The sequence below is a fragment of the Zingiber officinale genome, chromosome 6B (genome assembly GCF_018446385.1).
Source record: "Zingiber officinale cultivar Zhangliang chromosome 6B, Zo_v1.1, whole genome shotgun sequence".
In the NCBI taxonomy this organism is placed as follows: Eukaryota; Viridiplantae; Streptophyta; class Magnoliopsida; order Zingiberales; family Zingiberaceae; genus Zingiber; species Zingiber officinale.
This window is the reverse complement of record NC_055996.1, coordinates 5,512,109-5,538,447: the sequence shown is the minus strand read 5'-3', so window position 1 is coordinate 5,538,447 and position 26,339 is coordinate 5,512,109. Positions and strand designations below refer to the sequence as shown.

The following is a 26,339-nucleotide window of genomic DNA, read 5'->3' as shown; positions in this document are numbered from 1 at the left end:
ACTGACTAGCCACGAGGCAGCCCTGCAAGGTTGTACTCTTTCTTCTGATGGAAGAAGAGAAGAAGTAATGTGGGCATCAAGTGGAGCTTGTCCATCTGAGCTCCCATACCTCTTCTGTTGGAAGAAGCCTAGTTCTCTAATCCCCACGACTCTCAATTCTGAAGGAATCTGCATTGGAGCAGATCATTTCGACGAAGGCCATGGCCAGCCGAAGCCATTAGAAGACGACGCAAAGTTGATGATCCTTGCAGGTTACCCAACGTCTCTCTTCACCGTCGAAGAGGAGCTTCTTCATCTCCACCGCCAACCTTCAAGTTCCTTAGGAACTAAGAGGAGAAGTTGTTCGAGAAAACTAGGGTGGAAGAAGCATTGAAGGTCCAAATAAGCTGCAAACGGATGGAGAACAGAGACAGAGGGCAACAAAGGTCCTAGGTGAAGATGAACATAAATTAAGCTTTTGTCCTTTGCATGTCTCTTGCAGCTCAATTATGTTGGTCTTCTCTACTTCAGGTAGTGAATCTGGCGCGTGAAATTGCTGAAAAAAATATTCTTTTTCGTTTTCTATAATGCTTTCGATCAGATAGATGTGAAGTGATTTCGATCATATAGACGTGAGGTGGCCATTGAGTGCGAGGTGACTTTGCAAGGGCACCCCTGCTGCTCGCAGTGAGTGAGAGAACGAGGAGGCCCTTCAGGGCCATCGCCACTTCTCGCGACCAGCGCGAGGCAACCTTGGGGAGCACGAGCCGGTCCTATAGGGTTGCCCGCTGCTTGCAGCGAGTGTGAGGCGGCCGGCGAGTGCGAGGTTGCCGACAAGCTGTCGAGTGAGGCGGCCGAGCGCAACGAGTGACGAGGAAGGAAGGATGGAAAGTGGCGTTCCATCCGATTTTGAAGGGATGAAAATAGGTACATAAATTGGACAGCAGATGGATTTATAAATCTATCCGTCCATTACTTTGCCACAAGTAAACAATAGAAAGGATTAATAATCTATCCTTTTTCATCAAGTAAATGACGGAAAGTTTTTCTCCAGGAACGTTTTCCTCAGTTTTTGAATCCATCCTCCCAAGTAAACATAGCATAAGGAAGAGAAGGGAGAAACGAAGGAAATAAAAATAAACACGAAGAAGAGAAAGGAAAGGAAGACGTCGCAACCTTGCTGTTGGACTTCTCGCGGTGAGGTTTCCTTCTCCAACGAAGACCTGCACAATCTTCACCTCCGCGGATGAGCGTCGCTGCGTCCACTTCCAGACCAACAAGAAGCCGCAATGACAAATGGGACCGATGGGCCCCAAGAAGCTTTGCAACGCCTGCTTCAAGTCCGGCTGCCTAGTCCTGGAGTACTGCCTCGCCACAAGTCTCACTTTCGTCGTCTCCCAACACTCCAACTCCCACACAAGACCCTTGAGTTCCGCTACCAGAAGGAACTCGACCAACTAGTCGCCTCGCCTCAAGAGAGGTCACACATCGCCCGACCTCGCGACTATGTCGCGCACTGCCGAGATGAGATTGGGAGAGCCTGCGAACCCGCGGCGGGCTAGGCCGCGCCTAGTTTGCAGCCCGTCGTCGAGATGTTGTGATAGTGAGCTCAAGATGAAGACGTGTGATGATGGATGGAAAAGTTGTTCCGTCCAATTTGGGCCGATAAGAAAATGAGTTAATTTGATCAACGAATGAATTTAGAATCCATTTGTCCATAGTTTTTTTTTTTTCTAGAGTAAACAAAGGAAAGTGAATGAGTTGGGTGTAATCATCCACGCTTCGAGGTAAACAGGGTTTAAATGTTTCCAAGTTTCTAGATAATTTGGAAAGATAAATGTCCTTCTAGGACGTAACTTAATGCTATGTTTACTCTAGAGTATGGATGAGAAAAGGAAAGGAATCAACGATAGAAAGTTATCTTTGGAGGAATAGAAAGGAAAGGGTGAAGAAATCTTTTCCTTTGCACATTTGTTTACCTTGATAGAAGAAGGTGAATATTTATGATGTAATTTTGTAAATAAAAAAGGGTACATGCGTCATTTTTTTAGTACATAGTGTAATTTTGTGAGTTAAAAAGACTACATGCGTCATTTTTTTTGGTATATGGTGTAATTTTGTGAATACAAAAAGGGTACATGCGTCATTTTTTTTTTTCATCCGTTGTTTTCTATCCGATTTTGAGGTGATCGATTTTGGCTCCAAAATTATCCGCTGATGGATTGCGTTATTTTTCCTTCGAAAAATTTTAATGAAGTAAACGACGAAAATTTTTCCACCGTAAAAATTTTTCCTTAATTTTACTTTCCATTCTCCCAAGTACGAATTTATATCGGGACACATGATACTTATGATATGATACTTAATTTTGCTTTCACATGATACTTAGATATGAAATTCATCCCGTCATACGCATTCTACTTGAATTTATATTCTTTCGTACACATGGACGGGCTTTACGGGCGGTGGAGATGGCGGAATTTTTTGTTTTTTTTTTAATTTTTGGGAAAATGTCTGACTGACCTTCTTAAAGTATTATTTTATAGTATTGCTTGCTTATGCATTTTTGTCCTTTTAATATATTTTCAAGCACCCCGTATTGGAGTATCGGGCATTTTTGCCCTAAACAACGCTGCAGATCGCATATTAATTTATTTAATTTTCTTTTACTGCTGTTCATTCAGTTTTCCTTCTGGGCCGGAGATGGCGAAGCAGCCTATAAAGATTGATTGGGAGACGGTGCTTCCTGAGATGCGCGACAACGGCCCGCCTCTGGAAGTCGAAGTGGTCGCAATGGTGGCGTCGGAGGGTTCGGATGTTGCGAATCTCGCTGATCATGCGTTGCTGGAATCGATTCAGCGGTTGAAGAAGCACCTTTCGTCGGAGATTAGGAGTCGGCTAAGTGACGGCGGCGCCAAGTTGAAGGCATTGCTGTACCAGATGGATGCGGAGCGCAATCGGAGGGATCGTGTCCGTGACCCCGAGGTACGTTGACGGATGCTCCATCGATGTTCGCTTCGACGGAGGAAGCAAAGGATTTGTTACTGTGATTGTTTAGAAGAAGGAGGAATAGAGTGGATGACATTCTATCAATGCGAGGCGACATACGGAGTTCCTAAAAAAAGGGTTTTGCCCAATAGTTAGTTTTAAAAGAGGGACTTTTCACGTTTAATCGGAAAACCTAAATGGAAATAAGGAGATGAAATAGGCTCAATAAGAAGCAAATGGGTTGCAAATGGGGACGAAGTTAACGAACATGTGGTCGTGGCAGGAGGTAAGGTTGAATTTGCATTTGGAAATTAAATAGATTGAAGTGAAGAAAATATCACCATGGTGGAACATACTTCCCGTTTTTTGTTGCACAAACAACAATAAATTGGTATGTTTTGGATGAAATCATTCAAAATTTTAGTTAAAAGATCCCTCTGAGTTTAATTATTATATTAGCCTCTAGCGTTGATGAAGTCTAGTGATTGTAAATTTACTGGTTTGTTATGTTACAGGACACTGGAAGTTGCGATACTACCACTCAGTCAAAAAATATGGAATACCCAGGTACAGTTTGAAATCTTTATTCATACTTGGAAACATTTCCCGAATGAAAATAGGCAGACTTAAGATATGCAATATTTCCTCTGATTTTCACTTTCTCGTTTTGCACATTAACGCCCATGTTTTTATGCCTATCATAACAAAGCTATGATAAAGTTTTCTTTTTAGATATTTTTATATATTTGATATTTCTCATCACACGTTCTATTTGCTTACTTTTGGATTAATATATTACCAAGAAGCCAAGAATCTTTGCAGTTCTCAAAGTGTGCCATATTTCTTATCTTCATTTGTTGGATTTACTGTACTTCAAAATGCTGTATCAATGAAAGCTTACATTTTAAAGGCCATTTCTTCCTAACTTCATCCTGCTTATTTGCGATATACTATTTACTTTGGTGAATTATTATTAAATGTATTGATTGAAGATATTGTAAGTCTGTTACAGGGTCTCTAATTTGGTTTCCTCTATTGGATCATCTCAAGCAAATCTCTTGAAGGATACTAGTCGGATTTGTTTGGTTGGTTTAGAAGGTCCACACTTGGCTAACTCACTGTTTAAATTGTCAAATCCTATAACTTTGTCTGTGCCATTTTTTTTCCTCCTGCAGTAGTTCAGGAAGATCTTAAAACACTGAAACCAAGGTTCCAATCTTATGATTTTAGTTTTTTTTTGTTCCATGAGAAAAAACTGGAACAGATGGTAATCTAAAGATGAGGTTCTTACCTTTGGAAAGACAATGAGAGGGAGGGAAAATAGGAGAGTGAGTAATGACAATATTTCCAAATTCCAACTAATCCTTCCATTTATTACAGGTCACAACTAGCAGATAAATCACTCTTCCTTGTTACTTGCAAGGCAGCTAGTGTAAGGGAACAAGAGAATTCTTTGAAGTGTAATTGTATTCTTGGCTCTTCATATTGATTTTCCTGCCAATAAAGTACACGCATTGAAATAATTTTCCCAAAGGAATATCAATGCTTACTATTAAGAGGTGAAAAATATACATGTTCTTTGATTTGATTGCTCGCTGTTCTATAAGGTTTATAGTTTTTGTAAAACAAAAAATTGATATGATTTTAGAAGAACAAGTTAAAGGAAGGGAAATAACCTAAGTATGTGGGTCACTATTCTAGAGCATCTTAATGTCCAGCATTTCAATGTATGTTTGATAGTATCTAGAGTTTGTTGAACTGTAGAAAATAATTCTTCACTGCTTTGCTTTTAAGAATTGCTTCTCACTCCTTGTCTCTGATACAGTTAAAAATCACAGTGAAAATCCTATACAATCGAAGTTTGCCTCTAAGTTTATAGAGAAGTTAGAAGGAAAGGTAAATGCATGACCTTCTCAATACTATTGTTTTATAACATTGCTGGTATAGCCATTTCAATATTCTATCAGGCAGATGCTGCATTTGATGAGGACTTGAATGTTATCAATCAATGCAAGGCCAATGGCTATGGGGAAAATGGGCTACACAAGAATGAGAGAGGTCATCGGTTTATAATCACTTCACAGAAAACTAAACATTCTTCAAAGCAAACACCTTTCAAATGTGTTGGTAGATTTAAGTTGAGGTCCTTTAGTGATGAGCATGAGGATCCGTGTTCTTCCCATCGTCCTAAAGAGAATTATTACAATTACAAACGGTATGGTCTATTTTTTCTTTGCATTTTTAGTATTCATTATGAATGTTGAGCTTTGAAGCTTATTTTTGAGATATACTTATCAAGTTCTTTATTGTTGTATATTTTCATCAAGTTTATATCTTTAGACCCCCTTGTGGTAATTAGTTTTTGCTCCTCTTTATCCTTTTTGATTGAGTCATTGTTGGTTGTGGCAAGAAGGTTTCAAGGCCCTTTTTTCTTGTTTATGCAAACGCCAAATCATGAAGTCCAAGACTCTTGCACAACTCAAGATTTGAACCTTGCTCTTGACCATGGTTTTTAAAAGCTCTATCTCAAGCTTGTCACATAAGTGACCACTGGCACGTTTTGAAGGGGAGCATAGCAACGATATATGTTTGTACATGGCATATGCATCCTATGTATATAGTTAATAACCCTATTTGGGGTATTTAAGCTAAACTAAATTGACTTAAAACCTTATGCTACCTTATTCAGTAGCTTGTAATTTGTAAAAAAAGGGCAGCTCGGTGCACGAAACTCCTACCATGCGAGGTCCCAAGGAAGGATCCATTGTACGCAGCCTTACCCTGCTTTTTGCAAGCCACTGTTTTCAGGATTCGAACCCGTGACTTGGTCACAAAGCAACAACTTTACCGTTACGCCATGGCTCCCCTTTGAGCTTGTAATTTGTAAGCGCTAACTTAAAACAATTGTATTGTAAGTGATAAATACTTTAGCTATCAATCTAAATAGTTTTTAGTGTTTTATATACCGCTTTTGCCTCCGCATATTGCATATGCGCTCGCTATGCAATAGGTCAGCCACATATCTCCCACATATACCTTTTAAAGTCTTGGTTTTGACTTTATTTTTAGTATTTCTAATGTATGTTTTGTCAATTAATATTTTTTAATTTTTCATTTTTGTGTAATTCATTCTAGGAGGAGGATGAGTGCCCCAGACACTAAGATTAGGAATTCAGTGTCAACAAGTTTAGAAAAGGTCGGTATGCTTGTTTTGTATATCCAATTCTTTGTGCAAATCATAGTTTCTTTCAAATGTTTATGTATATCCAATTCTTTATGCAAATCATAGTTTCTTTCAAGTTCAAACTTCATGTATCTTAAAGATGAAAACTTCACATTACTGGTTTATGTGAAGGTTGTTCTCGCTGTCAGTTTGACAAAGCTATTTCATTATCAAAATAGAAGAGGCCAACTTGGAAATGGTTTTCTTTTAGGTGGTAAACCAAGCACCAATGCACGTCTCAGTCTATGTTGCAACCACAAATGATCTGTAATCCAGTGCACTTTTCCTAAAGCTGACTAGTTCGGGTTAAGTTATTTTGAGCGAAAAATTTTCAGATGAAGTGGAGGATCTGATGATATCAGACAAAATTAAGAAGACATTCAGAATGCTGGAGGAAAAAAAAGATTTGCATCACTCTTGAAAGAGAAATGGGATTGATTACCTAGAACCAATGATGTCTTGTTGTCAGCTACTGTTTTAACATTAAATAAGTTAACATTTTGTTTTAAACAAAATATTAAAAACAAAATCTTGAATACCAAAAATTGGAAGAAATAACAATAACTCCAAAAAAAACTAATTAGTACCAAAATGACCATAATAATTGACCATATGAAAATCTAGCAAAAAAAAATAATGACAACCAGATGAAAATTCAGGAAATACGAAAAAGAAGATAAGTAATCCAATCAAAATCAATCTACTCAACTTTGCATACTTAACCAAAGAATATAATTGGATAGTAAGATACAAATAATTCAAGTCTATAACCTGAAGATAGTAGTCGATAAGACAAATATTATTGGTGATTGATTTGAGTTTGTAGCCTTTTCTCTGCCACTTATTTGTTGCTACAAGATATACTACACTGTAACCAAAGAAATGTGCATTTGGAAGTTCTCCCTTAATCTTTGTAATTATCTTGCACTATATCATAAGCCATAAGTTCTTCATTTCTCATAATGGAAATAGGTTAATAAAGTTGTTCTTTTGGATGAAGAAGAAATTCACTCTGTACAGACATCAGAAGATGGCTCTGATAAATGGTGATACTGTATAACTTTTTTTCCTTCTTTATGTTAGTTAACTGCTGCTTTGTCAAACTGTCTTGCTAATGAGCATTTTCATTTTTTTCCAGGAAGATGGCGATTGTTTATTACCCTTCAAGGTCAGTCTTCTCAAGTATTTGAACATACAAATTATGGGTGTTAATATCATCTCCAAAGCCTCATAACTAAAGTGTCTTTACTTGAAACAGGGAGGATCCTGAATCTGTACAGCTTTCTTACACAGATATAGCATGTCTAGAGCCTAAATCATACTTGACATCTTCGATAATGAATTTTTACATTCGGTAAGTACTACAAGACATGCAGAAGCTTTCCTTATAAAATCAACTTATAAGGATTTTCTTGATTCTTGAGTTAATATTTTTGCTATCACATATTGGTATCATTTAGGGTGTTTTTGTTAGGCTGGAATTTAATGAGAATGGTTATGGAAAATGTGTATATTATTCCATTTTAATGTTTGCGACTGGATTAGATAATTTGAGACGGCATGATTCATTCTAAAAAATGGATCATTTAATTCCATCCATTCCCTACTATAAAAGGTGGAAAATTTCATTGACCTCTATTAAATATAATACTACTTAACAAATTATCTTTGATAAATAAAATAGAGATGATAAAAGGAGTGAATGGAGCAAGTTGATCCAGTTGGATGAATGCACGAGTTGGGTACATTTATTAAACGGTTGAATTGGTCAAGTCGGGTGGGTTGGTCCAGTTGATTGAGCCGATCAACTTGATTGAGTCGAGTTAATTATTCAGGTTGTTTGATTGCATCAGACAAACTAGTTAGGCTAGTTGAATTGGTCAAGTTAGGCGAATCAGTTAAAGTTACAATATTGGTCTAAACCCATATTTTAGAATTATTATTTTATATTACAAATTCTATGGGATTAGTATTTGGAAATTGTAATGCAAGATTAGGTCCAAGTTCATAGTTACAAGTCTTCGAACTTGATTGCATGCAATCTAGATATGAAATCACTACTGGTTTGCTCTGCATATCTTTCATCCTTTTAGTGCGCAAATGAGAGCTATTTTTTTTTAAATGATTAGCCTTTATATTTGCATGTATTGACTATTCCTTTGTGTTTCAGGTATCTGCAGATGTCCCTGTCCTTGGTTGATAGACCAAAAGAACGCTATCATTTTTTCAATACATACTTTTACAAGAAACTTGAGGAAGCAATTTCGCCTAAGGTGCTATTTCTGTAACATGTCATGATTATGACTTATATTCTCTGGTTAATATTGCAAAAATTCAATACAAATAAGAGTTAGTGAAAGTTTTTCCAACGGCATTGCGATCATCTGTGTAACTTTTTATAAGTAAAGTTCCTTTGATTAGGGAGTTTTCATAATTACTTAAGCAGGTTCAATGTCTTTTTAATCAAATTGAAAATTCAGTAAGTGGGATAATTTTGATGTTTGAAAGTGACAGTGAGTGTTGCAGTTGTACAATTTTACCTATTTTGAATACTTGTTTGTCACATATTGCTAACATGTCTTGACTATGCATTTCTTAATATGTATTTTTCCCTTTAACTCAGTTATCTACTGCTGCTGCTGAAATTTTAATGCTTATCAGCAGGTGTGGCTGGAAGTTATTATTTTATTGATTTTTTATTACATTATTTATTCTCATGCAATGCTACTGTGTGTTTTTTTTTAAAAAAATTTCTTGTAGAATACTTGCATGTCTGTATTGGAAGTGCAAAACTATCCTATTCTGCATTCCTTGTTTAGCTTTGTTGGGGAGGTATTGATAGCTGGGTTGCCTATTCTTATTATCCTTATTATCATCATATTTGTGATGCATTGTGTTGACACTGTTGCATGACACCAAAATGGGAGACCTCTTGAATTATTATATATTTCTGGTATCTCTGCCTATTCTTTTATGAAAAAAGGTCGATGCTTGTTGTTCTAAATTTTCAAGCAATTTATGCATTTCAACTTCAGAGTTTTGTGCAATAGTGATTCTGAAATTTCAGTGTAATGACGTATGATGGGAATTTTCAGCATTTACTAGGAAGGAAATGAAGTAGTTTAAGTATGTGTATTTATTAGATGCTTAAACTTCATTTGTTTTGCCTGAGTTGAATTGGAGATAAACTAGAGTAATTGTTGTTGAAATTTCTTCCTCCTCTACTTCCCTCCAACTAAACAAAAGATAGAGAAATTTATAATTTTATTTTCTTCTTTTCTCTATTTCTGACCACATAAAAACACCATTAATTTCCATGGACGACTAGAGGTATAGCATTGCCTGCATATTATATACATTTGAAACCAATTAGTTAATTTCACCTGTTTCGCTCTACATATTATGAATTGAGCTTGCACTCATTTCTCATTCACTTTTGTCAAAACGATAACTAGAATACTTTACTTATTAGGCTAACAAGGAATTTGAGAAACTGAGGAGATGGTGGAAAGGTGTTAACATATTTCAAAAGTCTTACATCTTCATTCCTGTTCACCGAGAGTGAGTACTTTTGTCCATTTCATACCAATAATGTGAACGGATTTAGTAATCTTTTGTTTCATTTTCATGTATTTGAATGTGCTCCATTCTCACAGTGATTAAATGGTATTGGCGATCTTAGTTAAAGGTATTAATGTGAATTTCAAGCATTTTCCATGTCATTCTCTTGATGTAGTTGAGAGACTACTACTATTTTTTTGCTAGTTTTGATGCATCTATTTGTCCAGATTCACGAAGTAGCTGAATCATTTATCCAACCTCTGGCATTTTTTTGTTGATTTTTTTTTTTTGAAAAAACCTATATGATGAAGGATATGCTATGCGGGAGTTATTTGTTTTTGTATTAGCTTTAGCCTCCAAAGAATTTTGATGAACGACATTCCATGTTTTACTTTACTCATATTCTGCTTATTTGGCATAGTAAAAGTTTACAAAATTTGAGGGAATGATAAATCCGATATCTGCCTTCTGCCGTTAGTACGGTAGGAAGATCAGTGATTCTTACAAAACTGGAAAACAAGATGAGTCATACTAGTTTTCCCTATATTTTTCTCAAAAGTCCATTAATAGCTTCTTAGTAGAAATGGGTTTTATACTTTTTGGCTGCAGTTGCAGAGATATCTACTCTCTTGTTTCTGTGACCGATGAGGTTGAATTTCTTTTTGAAGTGATAGCATAATTCCAGGCGAGCGCACAGAACGTGCAAAATTATTTAAATCAATGTTTACTAAATTTATGCTGTTTCTGTAAGCAGTATGCACTGGAGTTTGGTGATTATCTGTATTCCTGCAAAAGAAGATGAATCGGGTCCAATTGTCCTTCATTTGGATTCATTAGGCATTCACAGTAGCCATTTAATATTTGAGGTCATTGACCGGTGAGTTGTCAGTGAAATGCTTTTTTTACTTCTAATATACTTCACATGTTTATTCTTGTTATATCCACACGCCCAATTGTCGTGTTTTAGAGACCAATGGTGTGAGCTTCTGCCTTTTGTTTTCAGTAAACCGCAACTCAAAGAGCATATCAAGTGATTGTGAATGAATGAGTCATGTAATTTCAAGCCAGCCAAAAACATTCTACATTTTAGGTTTGGGATTAAAAATTTCCTGAAATTCAGGATCAAGAGGTTGGATGCAACAACTTAGGTTGTTGATTCTGGCTCTCTACAAAAGCTTAATAGAAAGCACTGAATAGTCAATTATTCTAGAAAAATTTAATAAAATACATTGCTGTAGCTCTTCGTAGCATGGATAGCATTAGAAATTCTCTTTTATACACATCATACCGTATATGTTTGAAGGATTCATATCCATACATGTTTTACAAATTACTAGAAACCCTTTAGCTCCAACTTGCGTTATGTCTTGACCTTTAGACTGAGTTTACTTCGATGGCTAACTAGGAAGGGTAAGGGGAGGAAACAATCTTTTGCACGAGACATATTTGACTTGCCTTATATTACTGTAGGAAATAACTATTAGAAGGCAAGGGGAGGAAATAATTTTAAAATGCATATTTTTAACTATTTCTTGCAAACTAAGATTTAGAAAATTACCTTATGATTCACAGTTGATCTTGCTCCGAGGTTCTCCAGGAGGACTCGCCGGTGCATTGGTTAGGGGTGCAAATGAGTCAAGTCGCTCGCGAGTAGCTCGGTCAAAATTCGACTCGAGCTCAAAATTGACCGAGCTTGAGCCGAGCTCAAGCCCATTTAATACTTGCTCGATGGCTCGTCGAGCCTGCTCGAGATAGGCTAATTTAATATTTTAATATTTAAAATAATTTCCACTTTAAAACTAAATAATAAGTTAAGGAGGTATTTGTGGTTAGAGTGTTTCATTAGGTAAACAAAGGTTGAAGGTTCGAATCCCAGTTTGCGCAGCTTGTTTTTTCATTTAAATTCATTGTTTTGAGCTGAGCTCGAGCTGAGCCTCTTTAGTTTTCTTGAGTTTGAGCTCGAGCCGACCCAAGCTCGAGCTCGGCTCGACTCATTTTCACCCCTAGTGTTGGTAAGAGAGTTGACGCGACTAAGCAATGCCTAAGTTAATCCAATTAGAGAAAATTATCATTAGGCAAAAATACACCCCCCCTTTCTTATTACTATCCTTTTATACATTTTTCCCTCAAACCTTTCACCTGCATTTATTATAGGAAAGTAATGAGCAAATTATTTGTTCATTAATTACAAGAGATCTTTCGTCTCTTTCTAAGTTTTTATTGATGCTATGATTGATGAGGACATAGTAAATGCACATGACTATTAATTTGCTTCTTCTGCGAATTCCCCTTTCTCACGTATTTATGAGCCCTTGATGAACATTGAATATAAGTGGCGTATACAGTAATTCTACATATCGCTGACTTGGTAATTTACCTCCTGAGCAGTAGGATGTCGAGTTATGACACAATTTCTCAAAACCTAGAAACATGTATCAATGAGCCCTTAATGAACATTGAATATAAGCGGTGTTGAGCATTTAATGTAGGTCACAATAACGAGTTAATGCAGTAATTCTACCGATCGGTGATTTGGTAATTTGCCTCCCAAGTAGCAGGATGCCGAGTTATGACACGATTTCTCAAAACCTAGAAAGGGTACTCAAGCGCCGACCAGTGACTCTACTCTCTAAACCCGCTCGGTAAGTCTTAGAAGCGATAAGGGCTTTCCTGGTGAATGAATTGCCCACTCTCGTTTAGCTTGATCATCACCCGAGCGGTGCATCTCCTCTCCTCAACCTTGACTTTGATTGCCACCTCATATGCTACGTTGATTTCTTGACGCCACATGACACCTCTTGTGGATCACCACATCATAAGCCTCCCCCTTTAGTTCAGTCGAAGGAAGTGTACAACTAATTGACTGCAGATGTGACTTAACTAAAAGCTGATTATCATTGCCACGTGGAGAGAGAGAAGAAAGCCTTTTGCATTTATTTATTATAGAAGAATCGGAGAGATTTGTTCATTTATGAGTCGTGGCGCCCATTAATGAGGCGTGCCATGATTGGTGACGTGTCATCCTCAGCCGACCAATAACCTTACGAGTCATCATTTATGAAAATGAGGTCGCATCATGGTCACATCAAGTGATTGACTATTACCAGTTCCAAAGTGTTGACGTAGATGAGTATAGTTTGCACCACATCCAACGACGTCAATTAAATCCCACCCCTTAGCAACTTTTGATCTGACGACGCACATCGAGGAATCAATGCTATATTAGGGTTTCTAAACATTTCATCTTCTTTGTCGCCTCTGTCCGAGTCTCCGACGTCTCTCTTCATCGTCTATACTCCCTTATTCTCATGTAAGTCCTCACTTTCTTTTAGCTCCCTTTGTTTGTTGAGTCTCTTTCTCAAAAAACTTCCAATGACTTTCATCCCATGGTATAAGACCATGCATTCCTCTATGATCGGGGAGTTCGGGTGGCACTTGGCGAGACTATGACATTCCTTCTAATTATGTGATTCGAGTACCTAGAGGGAACTAAGTGCCCACGATGTCTCCTCTCGATTTCACCACATTCTTTTATAGCTAGGTAGAGAGCGGCCTTTGCTTCCCTGTTCCTGAGTTTTTTAGAGACGTGTGTACGTATTTTGGGATTTCTCTTCATTAACTGGCACCTAATGCTATTAGAATTCCGTAGAGGGTGACTATGATTTTTTGGTTATATAATATCCCGCTCACCCCTACATTTTTCTACTACTTCTTTCATCCGAAGCGACTTGAGTTAGGAGCCTTTCATTTTATGTCCCAATCGGGATGTAAGTTTTTAGAAGGTAGTCCTTCGTCTCACAAAGGCTGGAAGAATAAATTTTTCTATTTGAAACCGCCGACCCCTTTCAACTTCCCTACCGGCGGGAGAGTAGAGCTCCCAAAACCACCGCCGCTCGGGAAGTATAAGAAGAATCCCGAATATCAACAGGCGTTAGAGACACTAGTCGGCATGTGCTTCAACTCCATCGCCATCATCCAAAATGAGGGCCTCCTCTATCGAGCTCGTTTAAGTTCTAACGCAGCCGATCTGGAGAAGTCACTCGGTAAGCGTTTCCTAGTCTTCATCTTCTGTGAGAACCTACTTTTCTTGTCGACCTGCAGAGGATACAATGTTGGGCGTTTTGATGGGCAAACTCTTGAAGACCGAGTAGACTTTCGGGCTCTGGCGACGCCAGAAGTTTCATCGGATGCCGCTGATGTTGCTTCAGGTGAGGCCGACCTACCTTCCCCTTGAGAGCCCTTGGGCACGAGCATTGAGATTCTCTCATCCAGCCGAGAGGCCACCACCTCTGAGGCGGATTCCAAAGCACTATCACTCGTGACCGAGCGAGTGGAAGATATTGTTCACTCGGTCCCTGAACCAACTGCAGATCCAGCTCCCCTAGATCTGTAGAGTGGCACTTTCCTCGAGATCGAAGCACCAGATTCCCCTTTGAGAATTAGGAGGGGCAAGCGCCTCAAGCCTTTCAGTCGAGCGGCGGCCTCGCTTGAGAGACCTTCCTCTTGACCAAGAACAAGTATTACTATTAGGGAGCCTTATGGAGAACCCTTAATTAGTTTTCCAATCACCAGTTCTGTGCCCTCTGTATCTAAGACACTACCTATTGTTCTAGTGGGCCCGACAAGAAGTGACTTGGTACCCGAGCCAGAACCTTCCTCGAGCCTTGTCTTTCCTCGGATTCCTCCCAGTCCCCAGCCGATCGGAAGAGATGGCACGTCAGGTCAGTATGCTATAGCTGTTGAAGATGGGTGATTATGCCAAAGTCTTTAGAAAAAATGGACCCGCTAGAAGTTAGCCGCTGCACTAACGGTACCATGCTTAAGGTTCACGTTTTACATTTGTTGCCTTTGCTTCCCGACGTGGTCAATTAAGTTAGATGTAAATTCTTTATGTAGCTATGGTCAGAACACATGCATGTCTATAGTTGCATTCTCGCGCTAGTCACGCAGATTGGTCAACTGCTACAACAAATCACCGATTTGGAAGCGTGAATTGAAGAACCTACTCGAGCGGCCAAAGAGGCTAAAGCAGAAGCTACTCGGGCAAAAGAAGAATGCCTCTAGAGAAACTCGGGCTGCTGGGCTTCGCAAGGAACTCGAACTTTCCATGGCACAAGTATTTTCCCTCCAAGTCAATCTGGATGAAGCAATTCAGAGGGAAAAATCATTGTAGGCCAAAGTTATCTCGCTGGAAGCTCTCCGGGTTGAGCTTACTTCCCCACTCATTGAACAGGAGGTCTGGCTTGCTACCTTGGATAAACAAGTAGCTGATATGCAAGGCTAGCTAACACAGGCTGATGGAGAAGCTGCCACCCTTTGCGAGTAGATGGCTAACGTTATTCAGAGTGAGGCGAAGGTGGTGACTTTGCTGGATGACGTTCAATCAGAGATGACTTCTTACAAAGCCCAAGAAGGAGAGCGCCGAGCGGCTTTCAAAGAAGACTTCTTAAAATCTGAGGAATATTTCGATCTACTAGCCGCTCAAATTTTAAAGAGACTGAAACAAGAGCTTCCCAACAAATTTTTAAAGCGGGATTGGTTCCCCTAGGTACCAACATAGATTTTCTAGACTTAGAAAAAGTATGGGAGGAGTCACATAAGTCTGAAAAGACTCTGTAAGTAATTTGTAGCTTGGTTAATTTTTGTACAACTTTTGAGCTTCTGAAGTCCTTAGAGCTTATATAAATCCTTGCCTTGCTTAAAGATGTTCTAATTATACAGACTTGTGTCTTTAAGCTTTTGTATGTCTGTTGTATATCTGATCGGGGAGAGCATAATGCAATGCTGAATAGGTTGCAGTTGCCTTCCTGAGAGCATAACACTTAGAAAATTTCGCATTTTGTATAACTCTAGCTTTCGTTCGGGAAGGTTGAACCCTCATTAGAGGATGTCTTTGGCTAGCTTCCACTCGGGCAAGTTGAATCCTCGTTAAAGGATGTCTTTGGTTAGCTTCCGTTCGGGAAGGTCGAATCCTCGTTAGAGAATGTCATTGGTTAGTTTCCGCTCGGGAAAGTCGAACCTTCATTTAGAGGATGTCTTTGGTTAGCTTTCGCTCGGGAAGGTTGAATCCTCGTTAGAGGATGTTTTTGGTTAGCTTCCGCTCGGGAAGGTCGAATCCTCGTTAGAGGATGTCTTTGGTTAGCTTCCGTTCGGGAAGGTTGAACCCTCATTTAGAGGATGTCTTTAGTTAGTTTCCTCTTGGGAAGATTGAACCCTCATTTAGAGGATGTCTTTTTGTTAGCTTTCGCTCGAGAAGGTTGAACCCTCGTTAGAGGATGTTATGACATTTCAACAGAAAGGCTGAGTAGTAATGAATTTTTATTTTAAAAAAAGAAGCATACATTTATCTTCAAACAACATGAAGGAGATAAGTTTCAATGACTTTGTAGAGTTGCAAATGCTTGACACTCCATGGTCGAGATAAATTCTTCATCGTAGTTTTGCCTACGAATTGACTCTTCTCCTACCTCGACAGACACCACTGCTTCTGTTCCATAAATTAAATGAAAAGGAGTTTCACCAATGCTTTCTCTCGGAGTTATTCGATAAGTCACAAGATACCAGGTAGTTTTTCAATCCAATTGCCTTTTAGATTGATCTTGAGGCCACGAATAATTTCCTTATTGGCAACCTTTACATTGCTCTGAGGATAAGCTACAGAAATGAAAACTTGCTGAATGCCAAGTCCTTCACACCATTGCCGAAGTTTGTGTCCTTGAAATTGTCGACCGTTATTAGATACTATTTTGTGAGGTATTCCATATCGACAAATAATGTTTTGCTATAACGTTTTCATGACCACTTCTTCTGTGATCCGAGCAAGAGCCTCAGCTTCTACCTATTTGGAAAAATAGTCGATGATGACCGGTAGGAATTTCTTTTTGTCTTGGATCGATTAGGAAAGAGCCTACTATCCATTTCCCATTGTCAAAGGGATATGACACAGTGGAGGTTTTAAGCTAGGCGATGTGACAGAGGCTGATGCTTCTTGCAATGCTCACAAAAGGCTACAAATTTAGCTGTGTCCATCTGTAATGTAGGCTAATAATATCCAGCCAATAACACCTTTCGAGCCATCGATTTTCCTCCTATATGATTTTCGCAGATGTCTTCATGAATTTTCCTCATGGCACAATCAGTGTCATCAAGTCCAAAGCATTTAAGTAAAGGATAACAAAGGCATGACGATATAATTTCTCCCCGATCAGGGTAAACCGAGCAGCTCTTCTTTTAAGTATACGAGCTTTAGCTAAGTCAGCAGGTAGTGTTCCACTCTGGGAAGGAGATCATAGAATTTCGTCAATTTTCTTCCCTCGCGGTAGTATTGCTTATCTAAGCTATGTACAGAGCTTGACAACTCGAGCTATCCAACGTCCACGAGGCTAAAGCGCTTGCCATCTTTGTTAGTTTATCTACTCTCATATTCTCCACTCGGGATATCTTTTGAAGGCTCACTTCTTGGAAGTTAATCTTAAACTGTTTAAACGCCTCGATATATCTTTTCAGCCGCTCGTTCCGGACTTCAAAAGTACCCTCTAACTGTTGTGCCACATGAGCTGAGTCAGAATAACTAATTACCCGAGCGGATCCTTCTCTTCTTGCTGCTTGAAGACCCGATAATAGAGCTTAATATTCAACTTTATTATTAGATGCTGGAAAAATAAACCGAAGGGCTAACTGTATGACATCACCCCGAGGTGAAATTAACAAGATTTCTACTCCGTTAGCCAACCGATTGGAAGAACTATCCACATATATCTTTCAGGTCTCATCATAATTTGGATTGGATAACTCTGCCATAAAGTCTGCTAGAGTCTAAGCTTTAATTCTCGTGCGAGGTTGATATTGAATGTTATATTTTCCCAACTCAATTGTCCATTTTACAAGCCGCCCAGAAACTTCAGGATTAATAAGAACCCGACCGAGCTAGCTATTTGTGAGAACAATAATAGGATGAGCCAAAAAATATGGTCTTAGTGAAGACCAATGCTAAGGCCAATTTTTGTAGTACGGAATATCTTGTTTCTACATTTTTCAATAAATGACTATGAAAATATATAGGGTATTGAATAATACCTTCCTGTCGTAATAGAATTTAGCCGACTGCCTGCTCAGTTGCAGATAAATATAGAAATAGTGCTTCGTTCGCTACTGGTTTGGATAACATAGGTAATCTAGCAAGATATTCCTTGAGTTCATTGAAGGTTTGATCACATTTGGCATCCCACTCAAATTTTAAAGCCTTACAAAGGATTTTGAAGAAGGGCAGACTTCGATCAGCCATTCGGGAAATGAACCTTGATAGAGCTGTTATTTGACCCAACAACCTTTGAGTCTCCTGAAGGTTTCGGGGAGGAGTCATATGTTGCAAAGCCTCTACTTTGTCTAGGTTGGTCTCGATACTTCACTCGGTCACCATATATCTCAGAAAACGTCCGCTCTTCACTCTGAAGACATACTTCTTTGGATTTAGTTTAAGTTTATGCCGCCTTAGAGTGTTACAAGACTCTTGAATATCAGTGATCAAGTCTTGGCCATGAATTGTCTTAATAAGTATGTCGTCCACGTAGACTTTAAGATTTTGCCCGATCTGGTGTTTAAATATCCGATCCATCATCCTCTGATAAGTGACTCATGTATTTTTGAGACCGAACGACATAACATAACAAAATGTTTCATCAGCAGTGATGAAACTTACTTTTTCTTGATCATTTGGATCCAACGGGACTTGATGATATCCCTGAAAGACATCCAACATACAAATATACTCGCAGGTTGAATCTACCATCTGGTCTATGCGAGAGAGAGGATAACAACCTTTCGGGCACACTTTATTAAGATCTCGAAAATCAATACAGACTCGCCACTTACCGCCCGGCTTTGGGAGTAATACTATATTTGTGAGCCAGGTCGGAAATTGCACCTCTCTTACATATCCTGCTTCCAGTAGTTAATCAATCTCTGCTCGGATAATTTGATTCTATTCTGCACTGAAATACCTCATTCTCTGTTTGACTGGTTGGAAATCTGGCAATATATTTAACTTGTGCATTATTAGATCGGGAGAAATGCCTTTGACCTCTTTTGGTGACCACGCGAAGACATCATAATTTTGCTTCAAACAACATATTAGCTGCTGCTTCAATCCTAGCTCCAGATCGGCAGATATTCTTGTAATCCCTTCCTCCCGCTTGGGATGTACACAAATCTCTTCTTGTTCTTTTTCTTTAGGGCGGTGTGGCTTTTCTTCTTTATCTGGTCAAGGTAATGGAAACTCTTGAGCTATTTGTAAAGTCTTCATGGTTCTTCGAGCTTTTCGTTACTCGAGCCGAATAACATCTATTAGAGCAATCTAGGTACCCTAGGTTATGATATTTGGGCAAAGTTTAAGTTAGATTTATTGTTGTATTTGATATGCATTGTGAGTGTGCAGGATACAAGTACAACAAGGAGAGTCCAAGTGTGGTCTTGGTAAAGGAGGAATGTCCAAGGGTGAGTCTTGGCAGTGTCAAGCATGTAGTGTTGACAACGTAAGTCCAAGTGTGAATAGGGGTGTAAATGAACCAAGCCCCTCGCGAGCTATTCGAAGCTCGATTCGATAAAAGCTCGTTTGAGCTCGTTTAATGAGGCTTGTTAAAATAAACAAACCAAGCTCAAGCTTCGGAATATTCGGCTTATTAGCTCGTGAACACGTTCGTTAAGCTCATTAAACAACTTTTAAATAAAAAAATAATAGTTTTGATATTGGATTTATAGATTTTACACTCTACTTATGAAAATTATAGATAAATATATTAAATTTATTTATTAGAATAAAATTATAAATTATAATAATAATATTATAATTTTCTCTAAATATATAATTTAGTTTTTAATGAATATTTAAATTTATGATTTATATTTATTAAGCTCGTTTAGGCTCAATAAAAGCTCGAATAAGCTCGTGAGCCATGAATATATTCGTTAAATAAAGTTCGAGCTCAGCTCGATTATAAACGAGTCAAGCTCAAATATTCAAGAGTTCGGCTCGGCTCGGCTCGATTACACCCCAAAGTGTGACTTAGCAATGGATGAAGTCCTGGAGGCGTGGTCTCTTGGCAAAGGAAGACCTGACAACAATGACAAGATCGATGGAAGCTTCAGAAGGCAAGGCGTGAATGGATGGGGAGGCATCCGAGGGACGCGAGGCTGATGGAGGAGGCTAGAAGACTAGGTCTAAGTTGTGCGGGCAAGACGAGTGCATGAGAGATTGTACTCAAGTAAAATTCTAGGTTTAGGGTTTTACTGCAACAATCACTATAGCAGTCGATTGGTGTTTTCATTAGTCGACTGGTAGTAAACAGAATGCCACTGTTCGCTCAACCCATATGGAGTAGTCGACTGATACTTTCATCAGTTGACTGGTATCGAGTCGTTGATTTATAACGGTGAAATTCCACTTAGGACCAGTCGACTGGTGTTTTTACTAGTCGACTGTTGGTGGGAAAATAGCTTGGTGTTTTCCTTCCGAGCTCTATTTAATAAAGCTTGGGGTGCTTGGGCAAGGTTGACGAAATAAAGGTGGTTAACCCCTATTACTAGTCTTTCAAGTGCCCTAACATCCCAATCATGCTTGTGTGAGTTGTGGTGAGGTTTCTCCACTTACAAGGAGCTAAGTGAGCTAGCCGGAGGTTTTTCGAGGAGTCATCCATCGTCGGATCGGGATCGTCTATCTTACAGACAGTCGTGGAGTAAGAGCTTTATCTCTGAACCACGTTAAATCAATGTGCCATTGGGTTTGTCTTTCTTTTGTTAGTATTTGTTTTTGTATTCTACTGTGCGTACTAACGAGTGTAGGAAACAACGTTTTGGGTGAGACGCTATTCATCCCCCTTCTAGCGGATGTCGAGGTCCCAACAACATCTACATAGCATTTTCGGGATGCTAGTTGATCGCCTCTTATTTCACCTACCCGGTTGTCAATTGAAAACTTGATCTTCTGGTAGTAGGTGGAAACGACTACTTGGAAAACATTAAATGCCCAACGGATGATTCTGCTGATCGAGCCCCTCCTTGCTGCCTAATCAGATGTAATCCCGAGCGCCCGGTTGGCCTCGATATAGGACGAGATAAGTGAGGCGGTTCCACTGCTCTGAGGTTCTCCAGGAGGACTTGCCGGTGTGTTGGCAAGAGAGTTACGCGACTGAGCAATGCCTAAGTTAATCCAGTTAGAGAAGAGAAAATGATCATTAGCCAAAAATATCATCCCTTCCTTTTTTATTATTATCCTTTTATATACTTTTCCCTCAAACCTTTGACCATCTCATTAATGAGGCTGCATTTGTTACAAGAAAGTAATGAACCAATTATTGGCTCATTAATTACAAGACATCTTTTATCTCCTTCTAAGCTTTTAATGAGACTATGATTGATGAGGACATAGTAAATGCACATAACTATTAATTTGCTTCTTCTGCCTGTTCCCTTTTTTCACGTATCTATGAGCCTGTAATGAACATTGAATATAAGCGGCGTTGGACATTTAATGTAGGCCATAATAACGTATTGAGTTAATGCAGTAATTCTATCAATCGGTGACTCGGTAATTTGCCTCCTGAGCAGCAGGATGCCGAGTTATGACACGATTTCTCAAAACTAAGAAAGGGTACCCGAGCGCCGAGCGGTGACTCTACTCTCTAAACCCGCTCAGTAAGGCTTAGAAGCGATAAGGATTTTCTTGGTGAATGAATTGCCCACTCTCGATTAGCTTGATCATCACCCGAGCGGTGTATCTCCTCTCCTCGACCTTAACTTTGACTACCATCTTATTTGTTACATTGACTTCTTGACGCCACGTGGACCGCATCAACAGTCTTTTGCACTGAACATATTTGACCTGTCCTACATTGCTGTGGGAAATAACTATTAGAGTGCTTATTCAACATGATGGTGTGATCTGATTTGGCTTTTGGCTAAAAACAACAGATGGGGTTAGTTTTACTCTCTTATTATAATGTTCCACCATATCCTAGTTAATGGTCTCTTGTTAAAATTGTCAATTTCAGTTTTCTAAATCATGACACCTGCTTATCAAATCAGTGACTTCAATTGTCGTTTTGGATCAAACTGACCAAAATAAATGGAAACACAAGGAAAAAGGGTCAAACAACAAGAAATGAGAGTTAACGACCATGCCAACTGTTTTTGGTTTTTTTTGCCAAATCACTCAGACATGCCATGCCACATCAGTTTCTAAATAGCTGTTTGGAGTTTGGGATGGTAAAACCCTTATTTTGGCCCTTCTAGGTAATTTCCCTTACAATAATTTCTTCTAAACTGGACCAGTAAGGCAGTGGCTGTTGACTATTCTGTTCCATTGGTTGACAGGTCCAACCAAAATGATTGGATTTTTTTAGAAAGTAATAAAAAAAAAATGAAAATACAGGTTTATTTGTCTAACTCATCCATGATTTGGCTTTCACTCTTTCAGATAACTCTCAACTTGGTTTGACTAGCTTTGAATTGTCTATGGACTAAAACTTAGGCCAGAGGGGTCTGATTCGCAGTCGAACTGTTCAAATTGCCTTGTTTCTTTTGGTTTTAATAAAATTTGCCTAAAGGTGGGTCCAAAACTGACATGACTGGACCATGAGGTGTCCCCACATTGCTTAGAAATTGCCTAAAGTCCGGACCAAATATTTGGTGAAAATGATTTAAAGTTTTTGTCTTTGCACAAACTAACCTGAAGTTTCTATTGCTTGAGATTCTCAAGTAATTGCTGGTCAGAACTACTATGACCAGCATGGTGGCACAACTGTGAAAAAATTTAAGGGTGCGGGTCTTATGCTTTTAGCTTTAGTATGTGTATTTAATTTTTGTGAAGTATCTTTACTCAAATTTATTTTTATTTGGATAGACGAATCCATTGTTTTAGAAAGTCTCCTCATAATCCTCTTATTCGGTCATGTAGGCTTATGCAATGGGGGATTTGCATTGCATGCTTATTTCTACAAAAGATTAATGAGGGTAAATAAATTTTAGCTTGTTAAAATCCCAAGTCGAAGGGGAGCATTGACACAATGGTAAAGTTGTTGCTTTGTGACAAAAAGGTCACGGGTTCGAATCCTGAAAACAACCTCTTGCAAAAGTAGGGTAAGACTGCGTACAATGGATCCTTCCCCGGGATCCCGTATAACGGGAGCTTCATACATCGGACTGTCCTTTTTTTGTTAAAATCCCAAGTCCAATCCAAGTAATTGCCAGTTTAAGCAATATGGTTTTTAGCTAATAAACAAATAAATATGGAGAAATTAAAGGAAAAAACTAATAAAAGAAATATTTGGAAGTAATACATACAAAAAGTTAGTGTAGCATATATAAGACTGCAAAATGGATTTGGAAAGTTACTAGAAGGAATAAAATGATAATATTCAAGAATAGTTAGGTATAGCTTCAATAGATGATGAGAGAAAATGCCTTTTAGATGATATTGACATATTCAAGATGACCAATAAATTGTACAGGTAGATGAGTTTAATTTATTAGAGTGGATAATAGAAAATATTAATCATTTGTTAATGTGATAAAAGATAATTTAATTAATTTGAATATTCTTAGTGATGTAGCCTTGCAAAGAGCTCATTAACTGAATGGTGGATGATATCATGGAACCAACTCCAAATAGTTGTGGGTAACCTACTTGATGATAATGATGATCGATAAAAGAGTTGTTCACCAACATAGAAAGGGATCCTAGGTAATATGCTTTTGGTTTTACCTTTAAGTTGTATTATTTTTGGTTGAGTTTTGACAAACATTGTTCAATCACAATTTGGCTTTATTCTGATTTTGAATGGACAAATCATACTATTTTAAAAGCCTCTTCTTGAGGCATTTCTGCAAGGTAAATCAACGCCCTACCTTTGAATTCCAAATTTTATCCAAGTTATTGTTGAGTTACTCAGTTAGGTTCTTGCCAAATAGACAAGCTACAATTTGTAGTTCAACATTTTATATGGACCTAAGATGGTTCAGGTTAATTAGTTCATTATGTTTGGTGATATAGGATTTATATATATATAGATTGATTGATTGCTTAAGTTAATCAATTTGATCAATAAGTGCCTAACATAAAGTTATATATTTAATGGCACATGATGTATGCATAATTCAAGTTATTTACTCAATTAATGTCAACCATTTTCTTTATTTAAGTTGCATTCATATAACTTTTCAATTTGTCAGTATTTAGAGGAACATTCTCAATAATCATATATTCAAATTGGCTGCGACAATTTTGCGCAAGGATTTCTAATAATAGTTATGCATAATTCAAATGTCAACTTCTCTAAAGCTCCAATAGGGGAGTTAGTGGACCATACTTGTGACAAACACAACTAAGACCCAGCACAACCTCAACTCATCTGACTGTGCTAGGGCACAACCTAATTTGAGATGAAGTTAAGCACAACCGTGGCAACCTAATATGCTTGACTGGAATCAGCCTGAGCTCTAATGCCCTATTTTTAAAATCTATAATTTAAAAATATTTTTTGAAAAAAATGAAAATGATAAACAAATTAGAAAAATTAAAATAAATATTTACTAAAATAATATTTTTTTATTAAATATTATTACAATTATTTGATATTATATTTTTTATTGTATAAATTATATAAATTTGGTGGGGGTGGATAAGATTTGTGGGTTGTGTTGGTCTTATATAGGATGGAGCATGACTTGTTTTAGTCCTTTGTTGGCTCGTGCCCACAAGTCCTCCGCTCAACATGGACTCATGTTGGGGCCAGGCTCAACACAATATGGCCCCTAATGGGTCATGTCAGGCATGATAGGAGACAAGATAGGCTGTGCCATGGGCGACCTACGATGCCTCTAACCTCCATGCGCTTTTTTTTCACTCTTTTGTTAAAAAAAAAACTTTTTTCAACCTGCAAGCCGTCATTTGCAGTAATTATTTACCTATTTTGCTCTTGCAAATGTTAGTGGATCAAGTATTCCTGATTCATTATTCATTTTGTTGGTTGTACCTAAACTACATGCGCCAAATTGAAGTATTTTAGAGCTTCAGAATGATATTATGCTAAGTTTCCTGGTGTTGAAAATAGAGTTGCGTCAGAAAATCAGTTTACATCTGTTGTTAAATATATAAATCATTCTTACATATTCACAACAAATCTAATTTGGCTGCAGATATTTGAAAGAGGAATGGAGTTACATGAATCAAAACTCTCCTCCCCAAGATCTTCCTTTTACAGATAAGATATGGAAAAACTTTTCATGCAGAATTGACTACAAAACAATAACAGTAAGTTTATGAGAACATTTTTCAAATCATTTATTCTCCTTTTTTTCGTTCAAAGATCCTTTACAATTTATGCCATATTTCTCCATGATTGATGAAAATTCTCTTGGGTTCATCAAGTAGCATAGACTTATGGGACATGCATGTGATATTGAAAATAACCTCCTTGAGTGTCTCCAGTTCCATTGTTTCATATGATTATGATTCATCATACACACCGCATATATATAACACCTTCCCTCGTGCTGAATTACATATATTCTTTTGTGTAAGTTTGTTGCAAATAGATATTACTGAAGGTCCTCTCAGATACCGTGTGTAGGTTAGGCCAGCTGATCATTTGAATTAAGTTATACATCAATAATATGATGGCTGCACCAATTACCATGGGCAAATTCTTTATCATCTTCCTGGTACCAGGTACCCCAGCAGAAAAATGAATATGACTGTGGTCTTTTTGTGCTCTACTTCATGAAGAAGATTATTGAAGACACACCTGAAAGATTTAGAAGGAAATATCTCTCTATGGTGCGCAAGACATCTTCTAGTGTTTTGTAGCTGGTACTACATACTGTTCTAATTTCATTATCCTCTGTCATCGTTCAGTTTGGTAGCAAGTGGTTCAAATCCGAGGAAGCTTCTGGATTGAGGAAACAGATTCAAGGTCTGGTTCTTGAAGTATTTGGCTCTGCTATGACTGAGAACGATAAAGCAGAATCACCATGTTGCCATGAGTCACCTGAAGATGATTGTCTGCAATGATTTGATCCCTTTCCAACTCAAAGTACTAGTGACATTGCTGAACCTGCCAGAAGTTCGCTTTGCAGAGTGTGAAGTTAAACAGAATACTGATCGGACCTCAAATTAAAGTAGAAAATCTCTCTCTATAATAGGCCTTAAACATGCCATTGAACGAGCTCTAATATTGGTGAAATGAGGGTCTTTATCGTCCAGAGATGCATATTCTACTATCAATTTTGCACTATTTCGTTTGCTTCACTGTATGATTTGTAGCTTGTGAACACAGAATTGTATATATCTGTATACACATTTTGTAGCTGCAGTGCCAATCGGGATGCCAAGCTTGATCAGTGTGTTTCCTGCTCTTCTAATTCTGTGTTTAAGACCCATTTTTTCTTAGATCAATTTAGTTTGTGTCAATTGACCAATTTATTGAGATTTGAATTTTGATTTTTAAATATTCTTTTGAGTGTTGTGTTTTATCATCACGTCACATTTTTGTAGGCAAATGTCTGAAACTAAAACTCGTAAAAAGGACAATCCAAT

At 38.1% G+C, this 26,339-nt stretch overlaps 1 protein-coding gene across 3 annotated transcripts; it reads left to right on the top strand.

Moving 5' to 3' along the window:
- Positions 1-2,434: 2,434 nt before the first annotated feature.
- Positions 2,435-26,156, top strand: LOC121991791 (ubiquitin-like-specific protease 1D). 3 transcript variants are annotated; one of them, XM_042545827.1, is made up of 14 exons: positions 2,555-2,964; positions 3,483-3,534; positions 4,793-4,863; positions 4,935-5,182; positions 6,103-6,163; positions 7,163-7,236; positions 7,329-7,358; positions 7,449-7,544; positions 8,361-8,463; positions 9,663-9,751; positions 10,506-10,628; positions 24,941-25,055; positions 25,473-25,580; positions 25,659-26,156. In XM_042545827.1, the coding sequence occupies exons 1-14, from the start codon at positions 2,683-2,685 to the stop codon at positions 25,812-25,814; spliced, it is 1,608 nt and encodes a 535-aa protein (XP_042401761.1). In that variant the 5' UTR covers positions 2,555-2,682; the 3' UTR covers positions 25,815-26,156. The 3 variants fall into 3 exon arrangements, with proteins under 3 accessions (XP_042401762.1, XP_042401761.1, XP_042401763.1); XM_042545829.1 differs by having other exon boundaries at positions 2,638-3,358; XM_042545828.1 differs by lacking the exon at positions 10,506-10,628 and having other exon boundaries at positions 2,435-2,964.
- Positions 26,157-26,339: the final 183 nt, after the last annotated feature.

Excerpts from the sequence above, each read along its gene's own strand:
- LOC121991791 (XM_042545827.1), top strand. The coding sequence starts at position 2,683 with ATGGCGAAGCAGCCTATAAAGATTGATTGGGAGACGGTGCTTCCTGAG. Across the intron at positions 3,535-4,792 it reads AAAAAATATGGAATACCCAG|TTAAAAATCACAGTGAAAAT; the intron begins GTACAGTTTGAA and ends TCTCTGATACAG. Across the intron at positions 25,056-25,472 it reads TTGACTACAAAACAATAACA|GTACCCCAGCAGAAAAATGA; the intron begins GTAAGTTTATGA and ends TCCTGGTACCAG.